The sequence below is a fragment of the Miscanthus floridulus genome, chromosome 8 (assembly GCF_019320115.1).
Source record: "Miscanthus floridulus cultivar M001 chromosome 8, ASM1932011v1, whole genome shotgun sequence".
Lineage (NCBI taxonomy): Eukaryota > Viridiplantae > Streptophyta > Magnoliopsida > Poales > Poaceae > Miscanthus > Miscanthus floridulus.
The window spans coordinates 208,911,140-208,936,962 of record NC_089587.1 but is presented as its reverse complement, the minus strand read 5'-3'; the positions used below and the strand labels follow the sequence as shown (position 1 = coordinate 208,936,962).

General features: G+C 44.4%; 2 protein-coding genes across 2 annotated transcripts; both read left to right on the top strand.

The window, feature by feature from the left end:
• The first annotated feature begins 305 nt into the window (after positions 1-305).
• On the top strand, positions 306-5,143 carry LOC136478064 (protease Do-like 9). Its single transcript, XM_066476388.1, has 9 exons — positions 306-923; positions 1,238-1,437; positions 1,581-1,761; positions 2,275-2,466; positions 2,777-3,009; positions 3,763-3,864; positions 3,987-4,037; positions 4,179-4,283; positions 4,634-5,143. Exons 1-9 carry the CDS (start codon positions 398-400, stop codon positions 4,730-4,732), a joined length of 1,689 nt encoding a protein of 562 aa, XP_066332485.1. The 5' UTR covers positions 306-397; the 3' UTR covers positions 4,733-5,143.
• An 8,276-nt stretch (positions 5,144-13,419) lies between these two features.
• LOC136470561 (uncharacterized) lies at positions 13,420-13,869 on the top strand. The gene has a single exon (XM_066468367.1). It carries the CDS (start codon positions 13,420-13,422, stop codon positions 13,867-13,869), a length of 450 nt encoding a protein of 149 aa, XP_066324464.1.
• The last annotated feature ends 11,954 nt before the right edge of the window (positions 13,870-25,823 follow it).

Genomic DNA, 25,823 nt, shown 5'->3' with positions numbered 1-25,823 from the left:
GGAAGCACCAATTGTCCAATTGATGCCATGCTGACAAAGCTAGGCATGAATCATAGATTCATAGTCGGTATGCAGTACGTTGATATTGAAAACAATACAGCTGCAGGGCTCTCACGTCTCTTTGGAGTTGCAACCACAAAGCTTTTGGTTGTGGACAATCGAACAAACGTCACGATGCGCAAACTTTGAAGAAAACACTCCAGTCTGAAACTCTGAATCGCAGAAATCAATTTTACGTAACCCAGCCCATATAAAGGATAGTTTACCCTCCAATCCGGCCTGCACGGCCCGCCTCGAACCGGTCCATATTACTCCGACCGGGCCGACCCTCTCCTCATCTTCCCCGGTTCGGCACTTCGGCCCCCTCCTCCGCGCCGCGAAACCCTAGCCCGCCTCCATGGACGATCCCTCCTCCGCCTCCAACAAGCGCAAGCGCAAGCGGGGGCGCAAGCCCAAGGCGTCCCCGCCCTCCCCCGACCGCTCCTCCCCCTCTCCGGCGGCCGCCCCCGCTCCGGCTGGGCGCCGTGGTCGCAAGCCGCGCCGTAATGAGGCCCCCGCCGACACGCGTCCGCCGTCCCCGCCCCGCCGCGGGGAGCCGAAGCCGGTGGCGAATGGAGGCGATGCGGTGGCAGTGGCCGTGGCGGAGGCAGGCCCCGCGAGCTGGGATGAGGTGGTGAGGGTGGTGCCGTGCATGGACGCCGTGGTCAAGGTGTTCTGCGTGCACACGGAGCCCAACTTCTCGCTGCCGTGGCAGCGGAAGCGGCAGTACAGCTCTAGCAGCAGCGGGTTTATCATCAGCGGCCGCCGTGTCCTCACCAATGCCCACTCCGTGGAGCACTATACCCAGGTTAAGCTTAAGAAGCGCGGCTCCGACACCAAGTACCTTGCCACCGTCCTGGCCATCGGCACAGAGTGCGACATTGGTGCGCCCGCTCTCCCCATCCCTGCTACTGTCTACATTTATTTATTTATCTCGACAATTTTCTTATTGTTGTGTTGTTGGGTTTTTGTCCAATGTAATCGTTAAATCAGATGCATAATACATTAATACGTATTGTTTATATCTCTTTCTTGGAGACAGACACCAAGAAGAATTTATATGGTATCTATGAAACTGCTGGTGTTATAGCATAATTTATGAATTATGGCATGGTTCTTATCATACATTTTAACTTGAGTTTTTTTCCCTGGTGTTTATGCAATCTAATTTGATGTTCATTTGTTCTATCTGTCTCAGCACTCTTAACTGTCAATGACGATGAATTCTGGGAAGGAGTTTCACCTGTCGAGTTCGGAACATTACCGGCTCTTCAGGATGCAGTCACTGTTGTCGGTTATCCAATTGGAGGAGACACCATATCTGTGACAAGCGGAGTGGTCTCTAGGATAGAAATACTTTCATACGTTCATGGTTCTACAGAACTTGTAGGATTGCAGGTACCTTCTTTTTCCTGAAAATTATAATCACTCCAAATAAACCTTTTTATAAAGATAGATGTTGCAAGTGAAGTAAATCTTTTGAGAAATCATTACTTATCTGCTTACCAATGTGTCTAATACGGGCCTTGTCTTATTGATAGATAGACGCAGCTATTAATTCGGGAAATTCAGGTGGCCCGGCTTTTAACGATAGGGGCAAATGTGTTGGTATAGCTTTTCAATCTCTTAGACATGAAGATGCGGAGAATATAGGTTATGTGATACCGACTCCAGTTATTACACATTTCATTGAGGACTACAAAAAATCTGGAGAATACACAGGTAATGTGCTCTTTTCTGTAATTATTGGAAGATAACTGTTAGTTATTAGCATAATCATGCATTTGGGTCTACAGTCTACTACTGTTACAAGAACAATGAGCATCGTTTCTTGTTCTTATTTTGAACCACTTAGCTAGTTTAACAAAATTAGTTGGATGATATTGACATCATTAGTCTATGTAGTCGTACCAGTTTATGGATCTGTTCTGCTTTCCCTTCTAATGAGTATTTTGCCCTGCAGTGTGATGATTGATATTGATTTAATTTATAGCGCTTACGGCGGATGTCATCAAGTATATCACCATATAGAGAATAACCTAGTTATTTCAATTCCCTGTACAAAGTAGTAATATGTTGATATAAAGCCTATGTGTCCTGTCACTCAGTTATTTGTTATCCTTGGTGACCTTTATATGCAAGAAGCAATATCAATATTTATTCTGATGACAATCTCTTAGATATTTTTATTTTCCAATGACGGTTTTACCATATTCTTTTTGTATATTATTTTAGGCTTTCCTATACTCGGAGTTGAATGGCAGAAAATGGAGAATCCTGATCTCCGCAAAGCAATGGGAATGAAACCAGATCAAAAGGGTGTTCGTGTTAGGAGGGTGGAGCCCACAGCTCCCGAATCTGGATGCCTACAACCATCTGATATTATTCTTAGCTTTGATGGTGTTGACATTGCTAATGATGGAACAGGTTAGTCGTAGCTCTGTAGTTTATGAATATTGTTGTTTTTTTCAGCTCAACTGTTAGCATGCAGTGCACTATTTTGCTGTATACAAACAATACTAATGTGTCAATGTGTCATGCATGTCTTACTTTTATGTCTTGTACTGTTGTACAGTTCTGCTAGTTAACTAGACTTACTAGCCCTAGATGTTGTATTTGTCTCTCACTCATTTATAGCTTGGGTACGGAAGTTTTGTTGAAAGCTGTGCTAAATGAACTAGAAATGGCAAGCATCTCATGCTAATTTGTTTCTTACCATCTTTTTGTTGGCCAACAGTCCCTTTCAGGCATGGCGAGCGCATTGGCTTCAGTTATCTGGTTTCTCAGAAATATACTGGCGAGAAAGCCCTTGTTAAGGTTCTGCGTGGTTCAAAAGTTTATGAATTTAAAATAAGGCTAGCAACTCACAAGCGACTCGTTGCGGCTCATGTGAAGGGCAGGCCACCTTCATATTACATAGTTGCTGGCTTTGTTTTTGCAGCTGTCTCTGTTCCATATCTTCGATCCGAGGTTTGTACGTAGCTCCTTTCTTCATTTTCCTTGCGATGAAGTAAATAATCAATGAATAAGAGCACATCATTGGTTGTTAGTGTTAATATGATTTGCTGCATTCCTGGAAAGTCTGATGCTCATACTCTAGGGAGCTAGTACCCTCAACACAACAATTTTGTAGTTTGTTACTGAACTTTATTCATTACCATGAAACAATTTTAATTATTTTGTGGTCGCATGATTAGACAATGATCAGTCGGTGCATGTGCTCCTTGATTTATTTAACCAGCAGCCAGTTGGAAGTTATTTGATTTTGAAAATTCATTTGAGCTGTAGATTCTCTTTAACTGGTCCTGTGGAGATCTTCGTTGAAGTGGTAACTGTTGTTTTAAGGGTGTAGATGCAATAATTACCATAAACTAGTTAGGTCTATGCGCATACGTATGGAGTTGCATGTGGCCAGGCAGCCAGCTAATTGCAAAAATAGTGATTCGAACTGCGAAGCAAGCCTCTTGAGACATTTTAACCGTGAAGAAGTTAGTGTTAGTGATATGCTACTTGACAAACAGTTTTCTAACAAGCTCTCCTAGCTTCCTCTTTTGAGTGATCCCAAGAAGATCTTGGAATCACACAGGACTTTTTAAAAATCCAATATTAAATCTACTTCTGCAGAAACTAACATCACTTTGAACATAAATATTAAATATGGAAATGTTAAATGAGGACTTTATCTTTCATCCTTTAAGCTAATTGGTGTTTGTTATTTATCAGTATGGAAAAGAGTATGAATATGATGCACCTGTCAAGTTGTTGGTGAAGCATTTACATGCAATGGCAGAATCACCTGATGAACAGCTTGTGGTGGTATCACAGGTTTGAAGTTCTTCACATATTATAACTCTAATATGACTCACTTTAAGTTTTTTTTTTTTCATAACCAATTAGTGTCTTTAAATTTCTAACTTGATTGTACGCGTTTCATTGAACCTGTGCAGGTGCTTGTATCAGATATCAATATAGGTTATGAAGAAATAGTCAATACCCAGGTAATAAAAGCTTATAGGTTGTCACTAGCATGCCTTTTTTAAGCCATTTCCTGCAGTATATTGTTGCTGGAAGCTCGAATGACAATGTCTGTTCTGCGCTACTGCGGTGACTGAAACTTTTCATTTTTGTATGGTTCGCAGGTTCTTGCTTTCAATGGTCAGCCTGTAAAAAATTTAAAGAACTTAGCGACCATGGTGGAAAATTGCAAGGATGAATTTTTGAAGTTTGATCTGGAGTATGACCAGGTATCTTCTTGACCCTTTGTTTATTTGATTTTTCCAGCTAATAAAAGCATTTCTCATGGACTTAAATACCTGAAAATAGCTGATGTTAGGAAGGCAGGTTTCCCCCCTCAAATTATTTTTGCACTCCTATATAAATGTTTTCATGGTTTCTCAGGTCTAGCAAATAATATTTCTGGCCAAATTGGCCATGATAGCTTGTTGCCTTATTATATATATAAGATATGATTATTGAAATGAAGTCAGATATGACATCACATGATGAAAACCTGCTCCAAAGTAACTGTCATGATTCTTTTTTAATTGGTTTCTTAATTGCTTGAAGTTAGTAACTATAATATATGATTTGATAGATTGTCGTCCTTGAGGCGAAAACTGCAAAGGCTGCTACCCAGGACATTCTGACGACGCACTGTATACCTTCTGCAATGTCGGATGACCTTAAGGCCTAGTGGGACGGAGCATGATGCAGCCCTGGGCCATCAGGTGGGCCAGCAGATTGTGCCACATTTTGGGTTGAATTGATTAGTGCAGCAGATTGTGCCACATTTTGGGTTGAATTGATTAGGGCAGCATATTACCCGGTCCGTGAGGAAGAGAACCCCCGATGTGTATTTTGTATTGTGAACTACTTGTCTTTTGAGGGGTTCTCTGTGTCAAAGAGCAGGCTGGTGTCTAAGCTCCGCTATCATAGAAGGCTTGAGGGATTGTCAGGGTCAGATAACAATAAGCTGGAGTTGTTACAGGCAGAGTCATCATGAAAACGATAGTAGCTAGTAAGAAGCCGATTTTTTTCTTTACATGATTTCATTACAACTACTACATTATTAAATTATTAACGGGAAAAGGAATCATTATTGGTCCGGTGGTTATAGTGGACCTTCATCCTTGGTGTCAAGCTATCAAATCGTACATGTTATTATCAACGATACTTCCGCTTCCGCGGTAAAATGTTTCTGGACAAATGGTACTGCAAATATTTAAGCGTTGTGTACCATAATTTGTTTGCCCCGGTACTTGGGCTTTGTCTTTGTCACGCCGTAGTTGTCCTCTCGGGCCTTGTTTAGATACCCTCAAAATTCCAAGTTTTTTCACTCTCTCTCCATCACATCAATTTTTAACCGTTTGCATGGAGCATTAAATGTAGGTAAAAAAAATAACTAATTGCACAGTTTAGTTGGAAATCACGAGATGAATCTTTTGAGCTTAGTTGGTCCACGATTGGACAATATTTATCAAATAAGACGAAAGTGCTACTATTCATCGGGTTGAATTTTTTTTTCAATCTAAACAAGGCATCGGCTGGTATGGAAGGGTAGTAGCTGGCTTCCAGCTCAAGCGATGAGGAAATTTTGGATTCTGGCCAGGACCATGGCGCCTTTCCAATCCTGCGTTTGCAGCGTCTGTATCCCCTTTGCTTCCCTTTAGCGCTATGCTTGCAGTTGCAGGTTGGTAGCGGTAGCTCTCGTCCGGTTCCGATGTCTTTATTTCGTTGAGCAGCTATCGAGATGTACAAGTGCCATTGGCCTTTGGCGACTTCGTTTCCGCATGGTTCGTTGCCCTCCCTTCGCTGGTGCAGTGGTGCGCCGTTAGTTCCGCTCGGCTGCCGATTGATGATGATGCGTGCCTTTTGGAAAGCAAATCGCAGGATCGTGATGGCCTGGACCTACCTATCGGCCACCGCCGCCGCGCTTCGCAACTGCCTTTCGATGGATTTCCAAACGGCTCGCGCGTACGGTCGGGAGCTGTTCGGTTCAGTACCGGCATTCCGCAACGGCATGCTCCGGAGTCCGGACTGTGAACGGAACGGGGGCACACGGGTTCAATTTCCGGTAGGCTCTCGCCTTCATAGGGCTCACATGCCACGCGGTCACACTTCCTCATCAACCTTAAAGAGGAGCATGGCGTAGGGGCCGCACAGGCCGTACCAAGCCGTTTCAAAACCCAACGGCGATGCGCCCGTGAATTACAGGGCCGGGCGTGAACCGACGACGTTGTTACTCCGCCCTTCAAATCTGTCGACACGTCCCGGCCGGGCTCAAACCAAGACGTCGGTCGTCCTATGAACCGGCCGCGCTGGCATAACGATACAAAATCGAACTCCGTAGTATAGTGCCATGCGCCCGACGCAGCACGCCGATCGCCGAGGGGACAAACAGGAGGAAGGAAACAAACGTCACATGGGCATGCATAACGAGACAGGCAGGCAAGTCTGCCACCGCGCGCCTGTGCCCGCCCCGCCCCGCCCCCACGCCGCGCGGCCGAAGCCTCCCCTCGGCGGCTCGGCGCACGGGAGGAGGACGAGCGACGGAACAGCGCCAAGCGGAACGCAGCCGGGCGCGGGGCGGAGGGGGCCATCCGTCCTACTCGTACGCGTTAGTTGGTTTTAGGCGCAGTAGCAGTACCCACGGCCGCAGTGGTCGAGTCGCGGGTCCTCGGCGTCTTCCTCGGGTCCTCGGCCTCCTCGGGTACTCTCGTTTTAATTCGGCACGCGCCGCACGGCGCCCTGCTCCAGTGCTCCGCTGTCCGCTCCGCGCGCGGCCGGCCGGCCACGTGACGCGGTCACGTACTCGGTACTCCCTCCACCCGGTATGTATGTACTCCGCGCGGGTTTAAGTTCCCTTCCCCTCCGGACTCCGGTTCCGCGGCTCGTCGAGTTATTGCGACCCGCGGCCACGGGGCTCGGCGCGGTACCCTACTACGTACACTGCGCGCTGCATGCCGTGCGGCGCGCCCCCTCTCGCCGCGCAAACGTGCGGCCGCGCGAGGGGCTTGGTCTTGGTTACGTGGCCACGCTTGCCTTGCAAAGCAAGCCTTCGCCGATCGAACTTGAATACTCGATCACTGAGCTCAGCCGAGCCTCTGCACGACTGTACCTGTATAGGTTGTAGGCCACTCCAGTATACCCCAGGTGGTCTGATCTGCTGCCGCAAGATTACCGCACAAGTATGCTACCCACTAGCTGTGCCAACTAGACGTTGTGCGGATCCGATGACTAAAATTTAGGAGATGTGTCGAGAAGATATTGCATGAGATATTTGAATACTAGTAAAAAAATAAATTACATAATCCATCAGTACTCCACAAAACGAATTTTTTAAGTCTAATTAATCCATCATTAGCACATGTTTACTGTAGCACCGCATTGTCAAATCATGAACTAATTAGGCTTAAAAGATTCTTCTCGTAAATTAGTCGTAAACTATGCAATTAGTTTCGTAATTAGTCTATATTTAATATTCCATGCATGTATCCAAATATTCGATGGGACAACGACTAAAATTTAGGAGGAGCAACCAAACACCACTTTTTTTTCGAGAACGTGCTTAGCACGTATTTCATTAAGCCCTTGTTTTGTGCTAAAACTTTACACCCTATCACATCGAATGTTTGAACACATGTATAGAGTATTAAATATAGACTAAAAAATAACTAATTACACAGATTGCGACTACTTTACGAGACGAATCTTTTAAGCCTAATTAGTCTATAATTTGACAACAAAGTACTACAGTACACGCATGTGCTAACGACGGATTAATTAGGCTTAATAAATTCATCTCGTGGTTTACTGACGGATTCTGTAATTTATTTTTTTATTAGTATCCGAACCCCCAATACGACATCCGATGTGACACCACAAAACTTTACACTCTAGCACCATGTTCGCTTGTTGGTTTCAGCCAGACTTATTCAACCAGCCAACAGTGTTTTTCTCTCAAAAAATCAGCACCAGTCAGCCTAAATCAGCACCAGCACCAATCAGCGAACACGCTGTAAACACCAACTAAATAGATAGCTGTGCCAACTTACGAAGAGCAATGATCAGATGCGAGCTGTTCCAATGATGCTAGCCGCTAAAGAGACTGTGAACTGGAATCAAGTAGTAGCACGAGTGGTAAGTGCGGCAAATCTTGCATTATCAGGACAGCTTTCCGCATTCTGGAAGCAATCAATCTGTTCGCTTGTTGGTTTCAGACAGTTCAATCACAATAAATCAGCGTCAGCCGAGCTTATCAGCCCAAAAACTAACTAACGAACAGGTCGAATATCTGTTTTTTTCCAACAAACAAAGGCACTGCTCCTTTGTAAAGCAAGCAAACATCTGCAGCCTACAATCTTGCGGCCGGTGCTTGTGAAGTTGCGATATGCATCCCACTGATTGTTGGCAAGGAAGAAGAATGATCGGCGAAGAGAAGAGGACAGGGCAGGGCCGGCGGTGTCTAATCATGATGAGAAATGAGTACCATCAATCTACACGTCGGCTGGTTGATTACTCATTGACGGCGGCGTTTCAGGGCCCGGGATGCACCTCAACAAACAGCTAGCGCTGCTGCCGATCTGCGAAGGACGCCACACCTGGCACACCACCTGGCACTGGCAAGGAGATGGATCATGTAGCAAAGCCAAGCCTTTTCGTTCATCTTAATCAAGGTGGCCCGTGGCCGGAGAAGCGAACAAGAGAGCGTGCGCCGTGACAGGGCACACCATGCATTAAGGAAATTGAGCGCCCACGCTGCCATCATTTGAGGGTCTGTTTGGTGCTTAATTTGTCTCCGTGCACCGGCAACATGAGGGGGTTTTATCTTTTTGCGAGGCTGAAAAGATGCTTTGCACACATATGCACTTGTACTACGGAAAACTCCTTTGTTTCTGCTCACAAAATATGCTGAGTTCAACATCATGTTAGTTTGTTGATTTTAGCCAGGGCTTATCAGTCATGGGACAATCAGCCTGTTCGGCCGGGGCTGAAACGATCGTATACGATCTAGATTATTACTGCTGGCTAGTTTGGTGTGAAAGAAATACTATTCTGACTGAAAATTTACGATCGTTTACGACCAAACGAACAGACTGAATGTTTTTCTCTCACAACAAACCAATCAGCGAACGGGCTGAACGTATGGACGTGTATCTACTACAGGTACAGAGTACAGACAGACAGGGTACCAGATCAGTCTGGCGTTTGGTTTTTTACAATTCTTGGTTGCACTTGTGACTTTGTCCACACCTGATTATTGTTAACGCTACCGTCAAATCTGTGCTCCTCGTAACGGACACGCAACCGCCTCGTGCCAAAGCCAGTACTAACTTGTTGAAGGTCCTCTTGTCATTACTTGACCTGGTAGTAAAATGTCTAGCGCATGCTTTTGTCATGATTTGACTTTTATAATACTGTGTGAACAGCTCTGATTTTGCCATATGACACGACTTTGAAGATCGGTGCTTTGTGAGAGAAATGCCCCATTATTGTCATAATTTATCGACGCCTTTTCTGTAGTACGATTGCAGCTTTTGTAATAACGAAGGTCCCGTTCGGCTTACTCATATTCTGTTTGTTTGACTTTTTTTAGTAAGAACAGTATTTTTTTCTTCTAATAATTTAACAAGAACAATGTTTTTAGCTAGTTTTAGCCAAAATTCTACCAGCCAAACAGAACCAAGGTCTCATTTACAAATGATTTGATCACCAGAAACAGAAAGATATGACCATGGTGTGTACAGTGGAACGGGGCAAGGGAAAAGGAGATAATAAAGATGTAAAATGGCAGAACAACCCGTGAAATGCGGAGCAAGGACAGAGTGGCCCGGAGACTAATTAAATATGCCATCAATTCTTTTTTTACGTAAGTATCCCGATTGAAGGTTAGCATGTAGAACACGATAACTCAACATGTATAGATTGGTATATATGAAAAAATAGATCCCACTTTAAGGTGACACACGGATGGTTGGTTCATCAAAAGGAGTGTTTGATTTCACGGCAAAACTTTAGTCCTATACTTTGTCTTTTTTTTGTCATGGGAATCCAAATAGGTGAGCTAAAAGTGAGTAAATAGGATAGACTAAAGTTTTACCCATTTGTAACATCCCTGGTGTTTCGAGCTTGTTTATCACCGCGCTTTAAGCCTAAGACGAATTTTAGAAATGAGTTTCTCGAATTTTTTATTTAAAACGTACTTGATGCGATGAGTGAATCCGGTGACTCAGTTTCGTGGACTCGAATCAACGTCCAAGTTAAATTACGCAGTGCGTAGAAATATTTAGGAATGTCCGATAACGATTCTAGCACGTAAATGACGGATGGTTTGTTCTGTTAGATTAAGCATGAAAAACAACTTTTATAAATAAAATAAAATCCATTAATAAATAGAACGACATATATATATCCTTGCTCTAGTGACATGTTTACGTATAGGCTCGTTTTAGTCCCTATGATAATTTGGTTACATACCCGCGACAGCTGTCCGTCTGGCCGCTTCACAAATTCAAGTGATGGTGTGAAAGCACGAACTGACGAGAGAAAGAGAGCGCAACAGTTTCATTTATTTTCCTGGCGTGCAGTGTACTCGCCTGGCATTGCAACTATGCGACGTCCCGTCCATGCCACCGCCCTGCGACCGACGCCATGTTCGAGCGTCCTTGCTGCTGCTACGCGGCCGCTGTCTTTTGCTCGTAAGAAAGATGGTCGGCCTGCTGCTCGCATCATCCCGTCGATCTGCTAAGCCACTGATGGCCAGAGGGGGGGTGAATAGCGTATAAAAAAATTTCAACAACAATACTTAACAAACCTGTTAGACAATTATGAGACAAAGCGAGTGTTGCGGTAGTCTACTAAAAATGCAAGCCACCTAGCACAATTCTAGTTTATGTAGTTTCAATCCACACAATAACTATATCACTATACTAAGTTAGTGTGCTCTCAAAAGACTAACTAAAGAGTCACACTAATTAAACTAACAAGCTCTCACAACTAACTACACTAAAGAGCTTGACAACTAGTTTGCGGTAATATAGATAGTGAGCGAGATAGTTATACCGCCGTGTCGAGGAGTGAACCAATCAATCACAAGGATGAATACTAATAAAAACTAATCACCTCGGAATCAAATGATGAACACAATAATTTTTACTGAGGTTCACTTGCTTGCCGGCAAGCTACTCCTCGTTATGGTGGTTCACTCACTTGGAGGTTCACGCGCTAATTGGCATCACACGTCAAACCCTCAATAGGGTGCCACACAACCAACACAAGATAAGGATCACATAAGCCACGAGCAATCCACTAGAGTACCTTTTGGCTCTCCACCGAGAAAAGGTCAAGAACCCCTCACAATCACCACGATCGGAGCCGGAGACAATCACCAACCTTCGCTTAACGATCCTCGTTGCTCCAAGCCGTCTAGGTGGCGGCAACCACCAAGAGTAACAAGTGAATCCCGTAGTGAAACACGAACACCAAGTGCCTCTAGATGCAAACACTCAAGCAATGCACTTGGATTCTCTGCCAATCTCACAAAGATGATGAATCAATGATGAAGATGAGTGGGAGGGCTTTGGCTAAGCTCACAAGGTTGCTATGTCAATGCAAATGGCCAAGAGAGTGAGCTTGAGCCGGCTATGGAGCTTAAATAGAAGCCCCCATAAAATAGAGCCGTTGTACCCCTTCACTGGGCACAACACGGGGTGACCGGACGCTCTGGTCATATCGACCGGACACTGGACCTTAGCGCCCGGTCACGCGATGCGTGCCACGTGTCCCCTCTCTTCAAATGTTGATCGTCCGATCTCAATGTTCAAGTGATGACCGGACGCTGTAGCTCAAAGTGACCGGACGCTGAACCCTAGCGTCCGGTCGTTTCCAGTAAGCATCTAGAGACGATTTTTCATGACGTCCGGTCATGCTTGACCGGACTCACCTAGCGTTCGGTCACACGATGACTCCCCTGTGCATGACCATGTTAGTGTGACCGGACACAGCCAGCCAGTGTCCGGTCACACGATGACTGCCCTGTGCATGACCATGTCAGTGTGACCGGACATGACGACCGACGCTGCGCTTCTTCTGCTGCTACTGACTGTAAGTGCAATCAAGCCCTATTGTGGGTTTTGGTATTGATAACCACCAAATTAGACGACTAATAAGATTTATCGAGATGATAAGCAGGGAATCGAAGAATGAGGATGATGAACAGGTTGTAGGTGTCCTAATTACAAAAGGTGGCTAGACCTAGCTCAAAGGAGGTTTAAATTCTTTTATGTTTTGAATTTGAGTTTAGGGAAAGCCGTACTATTAAGAGAGATTTTAGGACAGTTGGTCAACTATTGAATCAGATGCTCAAATTCATAGATTTACATCCTCCCACCTAGTCAAAACAGCCAGCCAAATTTGATATCATATTATCTGTTTTAGCTAGGGCGGCAGTGCCGCCCTGTTAAGAGCGGCAGTGCCGCCCTTAACTGATCGTTGGGCTCAGAGGGTACTTATACCCTTCAGACCTGGCCCACAACAGTCATCTTTTCCACTGAATCATTTTGCTCAAAACCAGACAGAACCAAAGCTCACCTCTCTCCTCCATTGTTGCTCCTCCATCCCTCAAGCTAATCCTTGATTCCAACCATCAAAACTTGAGAGAAAAGGCAGCAAAACTCAATTGGAGAGAAGATCCACTGATTCCCAAAGTCTAAGAGCATTTGGTTCATGTTTGGCTGGCGGTTCTAGGGTTTGTTACTCTTGGAGCTTGCTCCTAGCCAGCTAGGCATCGCCCTTGTGCTTGCCAACTTGTGTGGCGGCCTTGGGAGGTTTGTAACCTCATTTGAAAGCTAAGAAATCACCTCTCACTTCAAGAGTTCACTCTCTTGATTTGAGAACGAGGGTAAGGCAAGCCTTTGTGGTAAACTCAAGCCTTTTGTGGCTTCCTCAACAACGTGGACTTAGGCAAACCTTAGTGGTGAGCTGAACCATAGGATAAATCTTGTGTCTTGCGTGCTTCATCTTTACTATACATGTTGTTTATCTTATTGCTAGCTGTTGTTAAGGTTTAGTTGCTCGATTCGTATTTGTGTGAAGTTTCTATGGTATCCAGTCTTCGAACTGGATCTTGAAGTTATATTGCAGGATTAAGCAGCTAGCGGGGTCAGATTCATCTCTATTAAATCTCAACTGTGTTAGATTATTTTTTGTAGAGCGGCTCTGCTGCCCTATAAGGCCGATAGTGCCGCCCTCTGTTCTAATAGAGTTTTAAGTTGAATTTTTACAGGCCTATTCACCCCCCCTCTAGGCTTCCTTTATCTTCCTGTAGATCCTACATGTGGTATCAGAGCGAGGTTGCTTCGTATACGCTTCACCGCATGAAGTATGGAAGAAGGAGAAGGTTCGAAGACCGTTCACATTGTGGATGCAAGTGGTGTGCACGTCAAGGATGTTGGCAGCAGCAGCGAGCTGTCCATGTCCATAGCAAGTGATGCCACCATCAAAGAATCCAAGACCACCGATGCCAAAAGAAGAAAGACAAGAAAAGAAAGAAAAGCCACAAAAATCACAACAAGAGAAGCTAGAGAAAAGAAGAAGGAAGAGCAGCGGCTCAAAGACAAGAAGAAGAGAAAAGAAGCTAGAAGAATCACAAGAGAGGCAAGAGCTAAGAGAAGGGCAGCAAGAGCTCAAGAGCAAGAGAAGAATGAGTATGATACATCATCTACTGAGCTCTCTAGTAGCTCGGACGATGGAGATGATGATGTGTCATACCATACTTCAAAAGATAGCAAGGGGGTGAAGAGTAAGGACAAAAAGAAGGATAGCAAGGACTAGGGCAGCAACAACAACAAGAACAAATATGCCGCCATATCCTTTAATTATTCTTATTTGTCTAACCATAATAAAAGGTCTTTTGTCAATGTGCCCACAGGCAAGTTGCCTCATTTTGATGGGACAAATTTTGCCAAGTGGAAGCACTTGATGAGTGTCTATCTTGTAGGTCTTCACCCTGGTCTTTGGGAGATTGTGGTGAATGGATTGCAGCTACCAGAAGATCCTGAAGCACCAACAAATGAAGAACTAGCTGCTGTCCATCTCAATGGCCAAGCCACAAGTATTCTTCTTAGTGCCTTGGATGGAAATGAGTACAACCGAGTGATGAATGTCAATGTTGCAAAACAGATTTGGGACACTTTGCATCTAGCACATGAAGGTGTTGATAAAGTAAGGAAGGCAAAGATTGATTTGTTGATGGCCAAGCTCAATAGGTTCATGATCGTAGATAGAGAGGGGCCACAAGAGATATTTGATAGATTGATGACCTTGGTGGGCAAGATTAGAGGCTATGGATGTGATGAGCTTGATGATCACAAAGTGGTGAAGGTTATGTTGGAAGCCTACTCACCAAGAAATGAGACCATAGTCACCTTGATTAGGGATAAGAAGAAGTTTGAGCACTTCACACCTAATAATGTGCTTAGAAGATTGTTGATATTTGACATGCAAAGAGAAGAAGCTAATGAAAGGAGAAGACTTGGTGAGTTGCAAGCCAAGCTAGAAGGCATGAAAATCAAGGAAGTAGCTCTCAAGGCCAATAAATAAAGCAATCAAGGCATCTCCAACAAGGCAAAGGGTAGCAAGCAAGCATCAACAAGTCAACCCAAGGAAATCAAGTCAACTCCATAAAATGATGATCCAAGTTCATCCTCAAGTGAAGATGAAGATGATGGGGCTGATTATATGAAGATTGATGACATGGCTTTATTCATGAAGAGCTATCACAAGGGGTTGAAAAAGAATGGGTATAAAATAGTGCAAAAAAGGTTCCCCAACAAGAAGAAGAGGACTTGCTACAATTGTGGCAGCACGGAGCACTTCATTGCTAAGTGTCCCTATGACAAGAAAGAAAACAAATACAAGAGGGACAACAATGAAGGCAAGCACGAACACAAAAAGAGATACAAACAAATGGGAGAGGCACACATTGGGCATGAGTGGGACTCAACTAAGGAGTCAAATGAAGAGGATGTGAAAGTTGAAACCGTGGCTATTCAAAAGCCATCCTCTATATCAAGGCTCTTCAACAACATATCCGATGATGATGACCACCGCTCCACTCACGTTTATCTTATGGCAAAGGGTGAGAATGTAAAATGAAGAGCCAAATCTCCACCTCCTAGTGACATCTCTAGTAGTGAACTTAGTGATTCTAGTGATGATGATACTAGTGATGTTGAGAAATATGCTAAATTGACTAAAAAGTTAGATTCTAGGACCAAGCTCTTTATCATAAATCTAATGGAGGAATTAGAAAGTGTCAAAGCCAAGCTAGCCGATAGAGATGATTATCTTGAGGAAACCGAAAAGATGTATATTGACTGCAAGGAAGCTCTTGAGTTAGAGAGAAGTAAGGTGGACTCTTTGAACAAGGCCTTGGCCGAAGAACAAAGAGAACATGCTCTCACAAAGAAGGCAAATATTGCACTCAATGACAAGTATTGTGTCTTTGAAAAGCACAACAAAATTGAGAAGCAATATAACCTTCTATGTGAGAGCACCCCACTTCCCTCCAACACAAATGACACTTCTATTCCCTCCACTAGCCAAGGATGTGGAAATTGCCATAATCTTGACTTAAATGTTCATTCCACTAACCTTGCAAACTTGGAGGTTATAAAAAAGGAGATTGCTAGGCTCAATGCTATGTTAGGAAAAAGGTGCATGGAAGACAAGAAACCTGCTGGTGGCAAAGGTGAAAAACCAAAGAGGCCACAATACAAAGATGGAAGAAATCCATGCATCAAAGATGGGCTTGGGCACACTCATGGAGGTAAAACCAATGGGAGAAAGGTAATCAATGGATATGAGTGTGTTCAGTTCATGAGCAAAGGGCAGGAAGGTACAGATAGGTCTACACAGATGGTGGCACAAGGTCAGCCCAGAGCAGCACCGCGGCCTATGGACGGTAGTGCCGCTGTGAAGGGTGGCAGGCCGCCCCCCACAGAAAAGGGAAGACCACCTCCTACTCATCTGCTCATGTCAAGCCCAAGAAGAAGGTGTCTCATCTAGAGCAGGTTGTCCAGAAACCAAAGAAATCTATCTGGGTCACTCCAAATAGATATGCTTACCAACTAAAAGCAAAAATACCTCCATAATGTTTGGATTCTAACTTTGTTTTGCAGCACAACAACAAGGGGGAGGTATTTGCCAAGTTTGTTGGCAATGGTCGAAATGTTTATCATAATGCTTCAATTTGGGTTCCTAAAGTTCTTGTGACTAACATGCAAGGCCCCAAGAATATTTGGGGACCTAAAACTAGGAACTAAACTTGTGTTGCAGGCATACTCCTCCGGTGGGTCAAGTTTGGTGCTTGACAGTAGCTGCACAAATCATATGATCAGAGAAAGAAGTATGTTCTCATCATACTCCCCAACTACAAATTCAGATGAGAATATCATATTTGGTGACAATTCAAAAGGGGGTGTGATTGGACTTGGTAAAGTAGCTATTACACTTGATCATTCAATTACAAATGTCTTACATGTTGATTCCTTGAAGTACAATCTGTTGTCCGTTTCTCAATTATGTGAGATGGGCTACAATTGTCTCTTCACGGATAAGGGTGTGGAAGTCTCTAAGAGGAAGGATTCCTCTATTGTCTTTACGGGTCACCTCAAGAACAAGCTTTACTTAGTTGATTTCAGCAAAGGAAAAGCTAAGCTTGAGACCTGTTTAGTGGCAAAATCTAGCATGGGTTGGCTATGGCATCATCGACTAGCTCATGTTGGGATGAGGAACTTGGCCAAACTCCTAAAAGACAACCACATCCTTGGACTAACCAATATTCAATTTGAGAAAGACAGGATTTGTAGTGCTTGCTAAGCCGGAAAGCAAGTAGGTGTACCTCACCCACCAAAGAGCATCATGACCACCGCACAACCGTTAGAGTTGATTCACATGGATCTCTTTGGACCGGTCGCCTACATAAGCATAGGGGGTAACAAATATGGTCTAGTTATTGTTGATGAGTATTCCCGTTTCACTTGGGTGTTCTTTGTTTATGATAAGTTCCAGGTGCAAGAGAAAGTCAAGATATTTGTGAGAAGGGCACAAAGGGAGTTCGGTCTTCCTATCAAGAAGATAAGAAGTGACAATGAGACCGAATTCAAGAACACTCTAGTTGAAGAGTTTCTTGATGATGAGGGCATCAAGCATGACTTTTTAACTCCTTACACCCCTCAACAAAATGGTGTAGTAGAGAGGAAGAACCGTACACTTCTTGATATGGCAAGGACAACGCTAGATAAATACAAGACGTCGGACCTCTTTTGGAGTGACGCCGTCAACACCGCTTGCCATGCCATCAACCGTCTCTACTTACACAAGAAACTCAAGAAGACTTCATATGAGATTTTAACCGGTAACAAACCAAATGTGTCATACTTTAGAGTGTTTGGGTGCAAGTGTTTTATACTTAACAAAAGACCCAAAACCTCAAAATTCGCACCTAAAGTTGATGAAGGCATTCTTCTTGGTTATGGATCAAATGAGCATGCCTATCGTGTCTTCAACAAAACCATGGGTAGAGTTAAAGTCACGGTAGATGTGATATTTGATGAATCTAATGGCTCTCAAGTGGAGTAAGTTGATTCAAGTGTTGTAGGGAAGGAGGATCCACCATGTGAGGCAATCAAGCAAATGGCTATAGGCGACATTAGGCCACAAGAAGATCAAGCCACTGATGATGAGGATCCCCAGGCTATTGCTGCATAAATTTCTGCTGACGTACTCCATCGACAAGGGCAGCACTCACCTGCTGAACATCAGTAGGGCGACAGTGCTGCTCATGAGGGTGGCAGTGCCACCCCATCTACCTTAGCAGCAGTTCCTTCAACTCCTACTCCACCACCTCAAGGACTCAACCTAGAGCCTATCTTTGAACAAGAAGAGGTTGAAGGTCTAGAAGAGGAACAAGGAGGTGTTGAGCATCCAAGGCTACATCAAACTATACAACGGGATCACCCCGTTGACAACATTCTTGGGAGCATTCGAAAGGGGGTAACAACTCGTTCACATTTAGCAAATTTTTGTTAATATTACTCATTTGTTTCCTCTTTGGAACCTCTCAAGGTAGAACAAGCACTTGAAGATCCGGATTGGGTCATGGCCATGCAAGAAGAGCTCAACAACTTTGAGAGAAATCAAGTGTGGAAATTGGTGGAAAGGCCCAACACCAATGTCATTGGTACCAAGTGGGTCTTCTACAATAAGCAAGATGAAAATGGTGTGGTGACTAGGAACAAGGCAAGATTGATGGCCCAAGGCTTCACTCAACTAGAGGGCTTGGACTTTGAAGAAACATATGCACCGGTGGCAAGACTTGAAGCAATCTGAATGCTTCTAGCCTTTGCTGCCCATCATGACTTCAAGTTGTACCAAATTGATGTCAAGAGTGCATTCCTCAATGGCCCAATACAAGAGTTGGTGTTTGTGAAGCAGCCACCAGAATTTGAAGATCCCAAGTTCCCCGACCATGTCTATAAACTCCAAAAGACGCTCTATGGGCTTAAGCAAGCACCAAGAGCATGGTATGAATGCCTTAAGGAATTCTTGCTCAAATAAGGCTTTGAAATAGGCAAAGCCGACCCTACACTCTTTACTCACAAAGTTGGAAATGATATATTTGTGTGCCAAATATATGTCGATGACATAATATTTGGTAGTACTAATCATGTGTATTATGATGAGTTTAGTAGGATTATGACTAAGAGATTTGAGATGTTCATGATGGGTGAGCTAAAATTCTTCCTTGGATTTCAAATCAAGCAAATGAAGGAAGGGACATTCATTAGCCAAACCAAGTACACCCATGATATGCTTAACAAATTCGACATGGTGAATGCCAAGCCTATCAAAACTCCCATGCCAACCAATGGACATCTTGATCTAAATGAAGAAGGGAAAGTCATGGACATCAAGGTATATCGCTCCATGATTGGCTCTCTACTTTACTTATGTGCATCTAGGCCGGACATAATGCTTAGTGTGTGCATGTGTGCTAGATTTCAAGCCAACCCGAAAGAGTGCCATTTAGTGGCTGTTAAAAGAATCTTGAGATATTTAGTACACACTCCTAACCTTGGCTTGTGGTATCCCAAGGGCTCTAAGTTCAATCTACTTGGCCATTCGGATTCCGATTATGCCGGTTGCAAGGTAGATAGAAAAAGCACTTCGGGGACATGTCAATTCCTTAGACGGTCCCTAGTGTCTTGGAGTTCTAAGAAGCAAAATTATGTAGTCCTTTCCACCGCCGAGGCCGAGTATGTTATAGCCGGTGCATGTTGTGCTCAACTACTTTGGATAAGGCAAACCCTTCGTGATTTCGGATGTCAATTCACCAAAATTCCACTCTTGTGTGACAATGAAAGTGCCATAAAGCTTGCAAACAATCCCGTAAGCCACTCAAGAACCAAACATATAGACATCCGACATCACTTCTTGAGAGACCACAAAATCAAAGGAGATATCGAAATTCGTCATGTGAGCACCGAAAAACAACTAGCCGATATCTTCACTAAGCCTCTCGATGAGTCAAGGTTTTGTGCTTTGTGTAGTGAGCTAAATATACTTGATTCTCGTAACGTGGTTTGAAATATGGCACACCTCTGTTTGATAACCTAGCGACATAGGAAAATGATTTAAAAGGATACTATATTGTGTTTCAAAACCATTTCAAAAGGCCAACTAAGTGTCATGGCCATTGTTTGTATTGTTGATTTCTTACTGGTTATGATATTTAGAGAATATATATCCATATCTGAGGTAAAGAAGGTCATAGAGTTTTAGTGTAATCCCTACAAGATTGGCAGGGCGGCAGTGCCGCCCATTATGGCCGGCAGTGCCGCTCTCTGAAAACTAAGCCATTTTCAGCCAATTTTGGCTGGGTTGCGGGGCCCATTTTCTTCTACTTATTCCTTCTCTGGCCCCCGACCCAACTCTCTCCTTCTCTCCCAGCCGACGCCGATGCTCATGCTCCTCCCTTCCTCTCTCTCAAGCACGCGCCACCGCCGTTTCTTGCGACCTGCCACCTCGGCAGTGCCGCCCCTGCTGCCGACCAAGTCTCTTCATCGCTGGTCACTACAGGAGGCTCCTGGCCGAGCTGTTTCTTCTCTTCTCCCTCCACTCCAACGGTTTGGAAGCAAGGTGAAACCCTAACCCCTTTCGATCTATGCAATGTGAAGCTTTTAGTCATGGATTTCAGTTTCTAGGGGGAGTATGAAGGGTTTAGAAAGGTTTTTGATGGTTGAATCAAGTTGATTTTGGATTTCACCAGTTGGATGATTTTGGAAAGAGCGGCAATGCCGCCCTTGGGACCATTAATGGCATCCCTAGCAGATTCTAACTGCTATACTCAAGCTCATAAATTCGATGAATTTAAAAAATGGATTAGATTCATTTATCAAAAATTATTTCTAAAGTTTTTCATACTCAATCTTTTAAATTCATGGCTAGGGTTTCATGTATTCCTTGCTTAGACTGTGATTCTAAAATTGTGATGATGAATAGACACTGTTGGAAATAGGATTTAACCAGAACGAGAAAGTTGAAAATGAAATAGTGAAGCAACTAAGGGTGGCAGTGCCACCCTACCATGATGAATCCAAATCTAGCAAAGCTTCCTGTGTCATTTTCAAAATTCTTTTTCTTGTTAAAACCTGCTTGCAGCTGTGTCTAACTCATTATCTTATACAGTTTCTTATCAAGTCTTATTTAAATTACATAGATGGACCGAGGTAAAAGGAAGGTGTTGACAACCAAGCAAAAGGTCAAGAGAGGCAGGGGACAGGCGAGCTATACTCCCAGAGATAGAAATCTTGATAAAGACCTTACTGAAGAGGAAAACATTCAGAGGATGGGAAGAACTATTCATGTGTGGCCTGATTCTCCTTTGCACATTTCAGAGTTTGGTAGCAGCTACATGAGAGATAACACTGATGGGTTCGATCTCATTCCTCCCCAAAATAGTGATGATCATAGAGTTGTTGATTATTCCATGAGTTGGAAGAAGACATGTGAAGCCAGAGAGATTGATCCCTACTCCTCTGACAGATCAAATGGCATTGATTATAGATTTTGGAATGCTTTCCAATCTGATTTTTATGCTACAACCATTCTGTCTAAGTCAAAGGGCAAGATTAGCAAGATGTAGTACATTGACTTTGGTGACTTGGAGAGCAGGGATGATCATCAGTTTGCTACAATAATCAAGACCTGTGACCGCTTTGAGATGACAGACATCATGAGTTTCAGGTATGATTGGAACAGGGAGATTCTTGCTCAGTTCCATGCTACTTACTATTAGAACAGGGAAGTGGATGAGCTTCATTGGATGACTGATGGGTGACATTATCGCATTGATTTTGTCACCTTCTATCGTATTTTTGGTTTTGGACACATCCACAGGGGATATGAGAGGATTCATAATGAGCGTCGTCTTGAGCCAATGGAAGAAAGCTTCATGTGGGAGGATCAAAATCTTGCAGTTCCTGATTGGTCAAAGACCAAGCTCAAGAGTTTCTATTACATCATGAACAATCTTTTTAGGATCACTCTCAACCCTAAAGACAATGCAACATATTTGAATGGCTATATCACTAATGTGTTGTCTAGGTTTCCCAGCAGTGAAAAGTTTAATGTTCCAAGATTCATTTGGGTTGAGCTAGCATATGCTATGGATGATGGGAGGAGATCTTTGCCCTATGCTCCTTACCTCATGTTTATGATTGAGAGAGTGACTGACATGTGGTTCCCTAAGGATTGTGAGCACACTGTTTACAAGATCAAGAAGACCCATGGTGGTTTAAGGGGACTTGGATCAGCTACTCAGCACACTAGTTCTAGAGGACCTAGAAATAGTGGGACAGCAGGCTTTCACCCTTCTGGAGCTGCATAGAGAGATATTCCTAAGCCGTCCAGAGCTAGGGAACAAAAGAAGAAGTCAAAGTGGGGAAAGATGGGTGCATGGATGAAGGCAATCTTTACGCATTGTGCATATGCTTCACAAACTGCTTATGAGGATCGAATGGAGAACAGGGAAGCAGTGAGGCATGCTAGGGAGATGGCAGGGCTGCCACCACTTCCACCAGTGTAGCCACCACCTCAGTTTCCTAACTTGCCTCACCTTTCTTCTTCTGATGAGGAGCAGGATCAGCCACATGAGCACCATGATGAACAACCAGATGATCAGCAGTATGGGCACTCATATGAGCCATTCAGTTAGTACTACGGGTACCCATAGGGACATCATTTTGAGGAGCCCCCAAGTCAGCAGGACCTTGGTGCAGAGATCCACCTTACAGAGGCCGATCCACAGGTTTAGGCAGCTTTGTTTCGCACATATCCCAGGAGACCGCGTCCTTCGATGGATCAGCCAGGGACTTTTACTTTAGCTGGGGCAGCACCTCTGCAACGTTCAGTACGCTTCACTTCACACACCCACGTCACCGGACATGCCCACGTCGACTCCGGCAGTGATGGGTGATTTCTCTTCTTTTTCTTCTCTTTTTGGTACTTGATGCCAAAGGGGGAGAAAATTAGAGGGGTCAATAGTTTTTCGACGCCATATGTTCTTTGCTGCTGCGCTTGATGTTCAGATCCGATGAGAGTAGTTAGGTTATGAGTTTGAGAGTCGCTTAAAACTCTATTTCATGAAATTATGCTACTTTGTGACTTAATTTGCTTCGGATATGAATATGTATTCATGGTTACTGTTTTAGTTTGTCATATTCTGATTTTAGATTGTTTTATATTCATATGATATGTTGTAGAAATTTGATTGCTACCTAACTAATATAGTCAGGACGGTAGTGCCGCCCTATGCTATATCAGCCATGACCTTATGTGCTTGAACTGATAAAACCTGTCATGTGCATCAAGTTTATTCCTGTGACACTTTGTTCAGCACCCCACAGCAGGCATGATATAGGGGAAGGTTCCCATCACACCTAAAATGTGAATTGTGGCCTTTCATGCCAAATTGAGAATTCAAATCTCTATTCACATATTTAGGGGGAGGCTCCTACACCCATGGTTCGAAAATCTTAGTTTAGATTTCATATCATGTGTAAGCTCTAATTGGGTTGTTATCAATTACCAAAAAGGGAGAGATTGTAAGTGCAATCAAGCCCTATTGTGGGTTTTGGTATTGATGACCACCAAATTAGAGGACTAATGAGATTTATCGAGATGATAAGCAAGAAATCGAAGAATGAGGATGATGAACAGGTTGTAGGTGTCCTAATTACAAAAGGTGGCTAGGCCTAGCTCAAAGGATGTTTAAATTCTTTTATGTTTTGAATTTGAGTTTAGGGAAAGCCATACTATTAAGAGGGATTTTAGGACAGTTGGTCAACTGTTGAATTAGATGCTCAAATTCATAGATTTACATCCTTCTACCTAGTCAAAATAGCCAGCCAAATTTGATATGATATTACCTGTTTTGGCTAGGGCGGCAGTGCCGCCCTGTTAAGAGCGGCAGTGCCGCCCTTAACTGACCATTGGGCTCGGGGGGTACTTATACCCTTCAGACCCAGCCCACAACGGTCATCTTCTCCACTGAATCATTCTACTCGAAACCAGATAGAACCAAAGCTCACCTCTCTCCTCCATTATTGCTCCTCCATCCCTCAATCTAATTCTTAATTCCAACCATCAAAACTTGAGAGAAAAGGCAGCAAAACTCGATTGGAGAGAAGATCCACTAATTCTCAAAGTCTAAGAGCATTTGGTTCACGTTTGGCCGGTGGTTCTAGGGTTTGTTACTCTTGGAGCTTGCTCCTAGCCGGCTAGGCGTCGCCTTTATGCTTGCCAACTTGTGTGGCAGCCTTGGGAGGTTTGTAACCTCATTCGAAAGCTAAGAAATCACCCCTCACTTCAAGAGTTCACTCTCTTGATTTGAGAACGAGGGTAAGGCAAGCCTTTGTGGCAAGCTCAAGCCTTTTGTGGCTTCCTCAACAACGTGGACTTAGGCAAACCTTAGTGGTGAGCTAAACCATGGGATAAATCTTGTGTCTTGCGTGCTTGATCTTTACTATACATGTTGTTTATCTTATTGCTAGCTGTTGTTAGGGTTTAGTTGCTCGATTCACATTTGTGTGAAGTTTCTATGGTATCCAGTCTTCGAACTGGATCTTGAAGTTATATTGTAGGATTAAGCAGCTAGTAGGATCAGGTTCATCTCTGTTAAATCTCAACTATGTTAGATTATTTTTTGTAGAGCAGCAGTGCCACCCTATAAGGCCGACGGTGCCGCTCTCTGTTCTAACAGAGTTTTGAGTTAAAGTTTTACAGGCCTATTCACCCCCCTCTAGGCCTCCTTTATCTTCCTGTAGATCCTACACTGATCGGACGCGTCGGTCCTTCAGAGACCAGCGTCCGATCACTTACAGTGACCTCCATCTTTTCTGTCTAGGGCGCTGGTGGCACTGTCAGACTATTCACACTCTATGGGCGGACACTCCACCGGTGAAGTTCCTATCCCTTGCTCAAATGTGCCAACCACCAAGTGTATTACCTTATGCACATGTGTTAGCATATTTTCACAAACATTTTCAAGGGTGTTAGCACTTCACTAGATCCTAAATGCATATGCAATGAGTTAGAGCATCTAGTGGCACTTTGATAACCGCATTTTGATACGAGTTTCACTCCTTTTAATAGTACGGCTATCGATCCTAAATGTGATCACACTCACTAAGTGTCTCGATCACCAAAACAAAATAGCTCCTACCATTTATACCTTTGCCTTGAGGCTTTTATTTTTCTCTTTCTTCTTTTCAAGTCCAATCACTTGATCATCACTATGGCATCACCATCATCATGTCATGATCTTTATTTGCTTCACCACTTAGAATGTGCTACCTATCTCATGATCACTTGATAAACTAGGTTAGTACTTAGGGTTTCATCAATTCACCAAAACCAAACTAGAGCTTTCAACCACGCCGCCCTGTCCTGACGTTAATAAAGTTGGTCGGGTCACTCATGTTGTTTTCTTTGTTCTTTTCTATTTCTGCTCTCTTGTCTTGTCTCTTTGCCTGCCTCTGTTGTCCCATCGTGCTGCCCTCGCTAGCACTGCCCTGCGCACGCCTTGGTAGGCCGCCCATGTGCGTTTGCTTCCTCGTCTCTCCTTTTTCTGCTGCCGTGGTGGATGCCCCATCCCCCAGCTCGCCCTGCCCTCATGCTTAAGCCGAAGACCGAGCTGCGCCGTCCTCCCATGCCTCCCACCTGTAGAAGCCCTAGTGCCCCACCGTCGACATGCCTCCTTTGTAGGGCCGTCATTCGTGCTAGCAGCCGCCGCTGCCCGGTAGCATTGAGCCCATCACCACCGCGCGCGCCCCTCGGTGAACCTAGCTGCTCTGGGCAACCTCCGCTGGCACCTATGCTGCTCCCATTGCTAGCCACAGCACGCGCAAGCGCACTGCCCCGCGCCACACCCGCGCACGCGAGCTGCCGGCACTGGCCTGACTGCGAGCACCGTCGCCGTCTACGCCGCTCGTGCACAGCCTTTCCAACGCGCCTGAGCCCCGCTACGCTACCCTCCCGTGCGTTGTCATGCCATCAATCTCCAACGCTAGCTCTCTTGCCCTCTGCTCCGTCACCGTGCCGCGTCCCCATTTCTGCCCAGGGCCGAGACCACCGACGCTGTTGCGGACCATGCCACGTTGCCCCGCAGCTGCCATCACCGAGCACACCGCCACGACGCCTCCCCACGCTATCCCGTCCATGCC